General features: G+C 31.0%; 1 protein-coding gene across 1 annotated transcript; it reads left to right on the top strand.

Moving 5' to 3' along the window:
• The first annotated feature begins 3,469 nt into the window (after nucleotides 1–3,469).
• LOC149480667 (uncharacterized) lies at nucleotides 3,470–4,357 on the top strand. The gene is made up of 2 exons (XM_089706932.1): nucleotides 3,470–3,561; nucleotides 3,949–4,357. Exons 1-2 carry the CDS (start codon nucleotides 3,489–3,491, stop codon nucleotides 4,137–4,139), a joined length of 264 nt encoding a protein of 87 aa, XP_089563058.1. The 5' UTR covers nucleotides 3,470–3,488; the 3' UTR covers nucleotides 4,140–4,357.
• The last annotated feature ends 2,155 nt before the right edge of the window (nucleotides 4,358–6,512 follow it).

The following is a 6,512-nucleotide window of genomic DNA, read 5'->3' as shown; positions in this document are numbered from 1 at the left end:
CAACGAGGTAAGGCATTATAGTCAACGGACTAAAAACGTTCTTTGTTTCTTTACTCAAGTAGCTTCAACGATTAATTATCAATACAACATAGTAATAATTGCCACCATCGATATTTTGTGAGCTTAACCGTCGTCGAAACGATATATTTTTTCCACAGACCATGTCAGCATTGGAAGAACGGTTTTATATACCTAGGTGAAAATATAATTAAACTAAAGTGTGCGAGGTGAAAAATTACTTACTTCAAACGGTAAACACTTAAATTCTTTGTCAACTTTAAGATAGGGGAGCGAAAATACCAATTTGTCTAATCAAAAATATACGGGTTGGATATATGGAGCGGGTAAGTAATTCAACGAGAGTACCTATTGCTGAAAAACTAATATTGTTAAAAAGTAGGTTTAATGACGAGTAATAGATTTATAGGATCTTATCTCAGTACTCAGTAGATATCAATTTTGGTTATTTGCTAAATTTTTCAGCCTAGTTTACCGTGACCGTATGTAATGGTAATATTCGTTCATAAATTAAATTTTCGAGCAGAAAGTTTAACTATAGTGAGACAATGAACAAATTAATATATCCATTTATCACACTTATAATATTGTCTTCTATCTAGATACCAGCTTAAGTACATTTAAGTTCATATAGTTATAAATGCTTTACGTTTTAAGAATATTTTTCTCTTTATTATTTCTAAAAATAATAAATTAACTTGGTACGACGTTAATAATAATTAAGTTAATAATTAATATAACAACAGGCGTAAAAAATCCTCCTCTCGTAAAGTCACAAAAACTGCAGCCTAAACCTCGCCGCGGAAACGTCCCGAATATTCTACCGTATATTTGCGCTTAGTGGTGTTTGATTTGACAAATTGCATCCTTTGTTGGCACCAAACTGCCGATAACCCCGCACTATTTGTCGACCTTTTTGAGCTAAGCGATTCGATTCACGTCGACTTGACGGAAGACACTTTTATTAAGTTTTTGACGTTTCCGCATATAGGTCGGTGCCGAGTATTGTTGGCAATTCTGCGAAGAAATCGAATCTTTGTTGAGGTGCACAGTACACACTCGTAGCAGTGTATAATCGCTTTCTGAAAAAAATAAACGTGCCTGTCAAAAAAATGTGTTTCCCTCCCCTATGTCCTCTGTCTTCTCTTTTGTTTGGCAGCTTTATAAGAAAATAGAAGTTTAAAAAACTATTTTATGTTAACAGAAACCTTTCAAAGCGAAAACATTTGAAAAAATATGTTGTACATGCTTAAACATTTCAACATTCCCATATTTTGAATCTTTTTTTATTATTATTATTATAATAACTAAATAATTCAACGACTACCTATTATATTTTTAGATCTAGAAACAGTAATTGAACACTCGTCCTACATTCATTATACTGTCTTGTACTTAAGCGCATTGCAAAATACAGTTGCAACTCGAATAAAAACCGTAGAACTGCAACGAAGAAAATTATTATTTATTAAAGTTCGTCTTTCATAACTTTCAGTCCAGTTTACCCCAATTACTGGGTAACTTCTTGCAATATTTCAATACAAAGTCTCAAGGAATCCCGCAAAGAATACTGTTTATTCCTTTTGAAATGCCTTTGGAAGTGAATCGCCAATTTATGTAGAGAAACCTTACAAAGCTTTATTTCATACTTGCAATTACTTGCATCTTGCATAGTGTTGTATGGTTTTAGGGTTCTCTGGGAGATGTTATTAAGACTGTTGTGTATATACTGATCCAGGGTTGTGTCTTTTAAATAGAAGCATATGATTTGTCTATAGGATTTGTTTGAGAAGTTTTAAGTATCTTTAACGAATACAATTGTGTTAATATTACGTCATTAACTCTTTCTATTCTTTATAAATTTATAAAAATTTAGGTATCTTAAATCAAATTTAGGTCATCTATACTAATATTATAAAGCTGAAGAGTTTGTTTGTTTGTTTGAACGCGCTAATCTCGGGAACTGGTCCGATTTGAAAAATTCGTTCGGTGTTAGATAGCCCATTTATCGAGGAAGGTTATAGGTTATATATCATTACGCTACGACCAACAGGAGTGGAGCAACGGGGGTGAAACCGCGCGGAGGTGCTAGTTAACAATATTTGAGTCAATTTTAGTTGTTCAAGAAAGTTAACATTACACCATCAGCATTGTATTGGAATATCAATGGTAGGTAAGTTATATTGTAACAAATAAACTAACTTGTAATATTTTCTTTTAATAACCAAAATATTAAATAACTACATTTTCTGAAACATAATCAAGGGCGTTGTATCGTCACTTAAAGTATTTTTATAAACGATCGTAAAGATAAAGGAAAATTCAACTCAAGATTTACGCTTTCCACCATTCACGGAGGGATGGAGTCACAAAAGGTGGTATTAGGTTTACGACACCCCTAAATAAAAGTACAGATAACACAGAATTCTTTTTGTACCCTGCGTTTTATTTTAAAAAATAAAATTTATCTTTGCTACGAGGGTGCTGTTAAAAATGGATGGAACTAATTTTGAGATTTAAAATTGGAATAATAAAATCCGATGGGGGCTGTGTTTATGTCTACAAAGTATCTACGTATATTTTTAACTAGCTGCGCTTCGCGGTTTCATCCGCATGGCTCCGCTCCTGTTGGTCTTATCGTAATTATATATAGCCTATAGCCTTCCTCGATAAATGGGCTATCTAAAACGGAAGGAATTTTTCAAATCGGACCAGTAGTTCCTGAGATTAGCGTGTTCAAACAAACGAAAAAAACTCTTCAGCTTTTAATATTCAAATAAGTAAGATTTAGTTTAATTTTTTGACCAGAATACGTTTAAATAATTGATAAGGATTAATTTTCCACCTAAGTAGGTTTTTACAAAGTTTCAAATCTATAATTAGCAGGAGGTTATCCTTTCAAGGTGTAAATTTGTTTTCAAATGTTAATAAAATGCAATCTAAATGAAAACAGCTGCATTTGATTAAAACAAAACTTGTTTCTTCATAGAGTTAGATAATAAATAGTAAAAAATAAAAATGCATTAATCGATAATTTATTAATTAAAGAAATAAAAGCACCAACAGATGCCAAAAAACTACAGTTAAGTCATAGTAAATACGTTACAGCAATGGACAATGGAATTCTGATGATGATGATCATGAAATAAATTTTTAATATTATGCAAAAAAAATATATTTTAAGTCACGCTTGAATAGTAACGATATATCTTAGTAAAATAATAGTACTTATTGTCTGTATAGTATGTTATTTAAAACATGTCTATTTACTTTTCTGAATAAACAATGCAGTCATGGTCGTACGGTTATTACCCTCTATTAAGGAAACATTATTTTATGACTATATGTATTAGTAATAGTTTTTCCCCTTACAATTTGTACTGGTATATAAGAGCTTGAATATAAATATATTATTATTGACTTGGTCTTTATTTCATTCACTAACACGTTTTATTATAATATTATTTATCATGAAGCTGATATTTACTGTCTTTTGTGTTATTATCGCCGTGTCGAGTATAGAAGGTCAAGGGTTCCCAACGGGTAAGATTAATACATTATATTAATTCACTAGCTGTTATCCGTGGCTTCGTCTATGCGGACAAAGGAAATTCCTATGGGAATTAAATGTTTTACCGCATACCGTAAAAGTAATATATGTCATTCTCTAACCTAACTATCTCCAGACATAAAAAAATATTACCACAAAAACACTTCGTTACATAACTATTATGAATATTTTTGGTATAATAGTAAATATAATTGCACCTATATAAATAAAAATGATTCACCAAATACGTTGCTAAGTTTTAAAACCGAGAACGGACCAATTCGGTTATTTTTTAAGTTTTTAGTTATACCTTTTATGTTAAGTTATATCTTCAACACTTTTGGCGTTTACTCATTTAATGTATTTTTTACATTTTACAGCAAAATGCCCATCCGGCGAGCACTCCGTCCTCTATTGTCCGCAGAAGGCAGAACCGTCATGTGACAATCCCACGGTTCACAACTTGACTGGGCCCAACGCTGGGCTCTGTGGTGTGCCCCAGTGTTTCTGTAATACGCCAAATGTAAGGAATCTGAAGACTGGCAAATGTGTTCCTTTATCTGAATGCTGAAAGAACGAGAAGAAGTGTCAGTTTAAGTTCTGTGTAAACACACAAAGTTAAGCAAATAGTAGATCTGTAATAAATAAGTAATAATGTTATTAAGTAATAATGGTGTAATATTTCGTATCAATAATATGTTAATGAATTGTAGGCAATATGATTCATAATATATATATAACGTTCAAAATAGCGATGTAATTTTATTAAATAAAGTCTATTAAATCTGTTGTACATAGTCTTTTACTGACCATCCTATATTACAATTATAGTGTTATATTTAAAAGATGAATGAGGAAATCAATGCGGGAATAAATAATGTACACCGGCTAGAATCGAGACTAACTTTTTATTTTTCAAATACCCACTTAGTAAATATTATCACGCACAGATAATTCATAATGCAAATACACTACATATAGTAAAACTTAAAATAAATAACATAAAATTAATTATGTTTAAAGCAATACTATTTTAAATTTAAAAATCTAATAAATATACATACAATTTTAATTTAAAAACAATATTTGTAAACCACAACTATTTACTACTACACATTCTCTTATTTATACGTTTATCTATTTTTCCTTTCTCTATTGTAAAACATCTGATAATGACCAACTAAATCAAGGAACAATTTGTAATTGTAATCAGAAGACTACTGAAACGCATTAGCACATAATTCAACTGCCTGAGGAATTCTATGTCTAACTGTTAAGTATGTTTAAATGTTCTTTTTGTAAGAACTACCCTCTTAATGAGTTTAAAGTAAAGTGGAATGGCATTGGATGAATAATTGTTAGTGATTTAAGGGTGCGTATAAAGCAAAATTACCAATCTTCTATTAGATGATACGTGTAATATTCAAGACCAAATCTAAAAAATAAAATATATATCAAACTAGATGATATGTTCAACGATAAACCACTTTTGGCGCTCTTTTTTTCTCGAGATAAACGTTTGGTTTTGTCACGATAAAAGTGGTTTATCGCAGATAAAACCAAAACTAAAAGTAATTACACAAAATGCTCTGACAAATATCTTGCAAATGTTTTAATATAATTGTTTATGAAAAAAAAATCATAATAAGTATTACCATGTCAAGTAGAAAACGTAAAAGTGTGAAAATTAGAGCTAACTTGGTGATTTTTTTTATCGAGTCAATTTTAATATTTTATGTTTTTGATTGAACAGAATCGTTGAACATATCATCTAGTTTGATATATATATTTTATTTTTTTGATTTGGTCTTGAATATTACACGTATCATCTAATAGAAGATTGGTAATTTTGCTTTATACGCACCCTTAACTGAAAACTGTAGTTTTTTTCTTGATAGAAAATAGATACTTAATCAATTTAAATAATCAGGATGCTACTGTTGAGGTAATAAGATAATTTCATACCTATTAACAGTGTGTTATATTTCTTTAGGTACATTTATCGCGGTGAAATATTACTATACATAAGCAGTATAAAACAAAGTCGCTTTCTCTGTCCCTATGTATGCTTAAATCTTTAAAAACACGCAACGGATTTTGATGCGGTTTTTTTTAATAGATAGAGTGATTCAAGAGGAAAGTTTTAGTATATAATTAATTAAGTTTTAGACAAAGCGGGCGAAGCTGCGGGCGGAAAGCTAGTTATATTCTATAAATAATTATTTAATATAGTAGGAAACTATTCGATAACAGGCAGATTTTGGCAAAATTGTTTATTGTTTTTGCAACAATTAAAAATACGTTTGCAATGTAAAACATTTTGACTTATAACTTGACGCTTATTACTTGGCCCTCCATAGTCCTGCGGGAAATTACACTTTGGGCCAATTAGAAGAGTTCGGAATAAATTTCGACAATACGTTTGTATACAAATTTAATACTTTTCTTGAAATCTGAATATTATTGGAAAAAATCGAATTGAATGTGACAGTTTGTTTGTTTGTTTGTTTGTATGAACGCGCTAATCTCGGGAACTACTGGTCCGATTTGAAAAATTCTTTCGGTGTTAGCTAGCCCATTTATCGAGGAAGGTTATAGGCTATATATCATCACGCTACGGTCAACAGGAGTGGAGCCACGAGGGTGAAACCGCGCCGAGCAGGTAGTGTAAGAATAAAATTAAATAAAAATCATTTTTGATATAGGAAGGCCTATCGGAACTTTTGTTGTCCAATATATTATTACTAGCGGTCCTCCCCGGCTTCGCCCGTGGTACCTACATGTTTAAACTATCCTATCTCTCAAGTTGGATTGAACTGCATATGGTGTGCGAATTTTATTATAATCGGTTAAGTGGTTTAGGAGTCCATTGAGGACAAACATTGTGACACGAGATTTATATATATATATTATATTATTTTACATTTAACGTAAAATTTTTGTA

Source organism: Colias philodice, chromosome 18, assembly GCF_061535455.1.
Source record: "Colias philodice isolate Cphi_HAF_F1 chromosome 18, ilColPhil1 Martin Lab GWU primary, whole genome shotgun sequence".
NCBI lineage: Eukaryota > Metazoa > Arthropoda > Insecta > Lepidoptera > Pieridae > Colias > Colias philodice.
The sequence above is the reverse complement of the archived record's forward strand: the minus strand, read 5'-3'. Positions and strand labels throughout refer to the sequence as shown.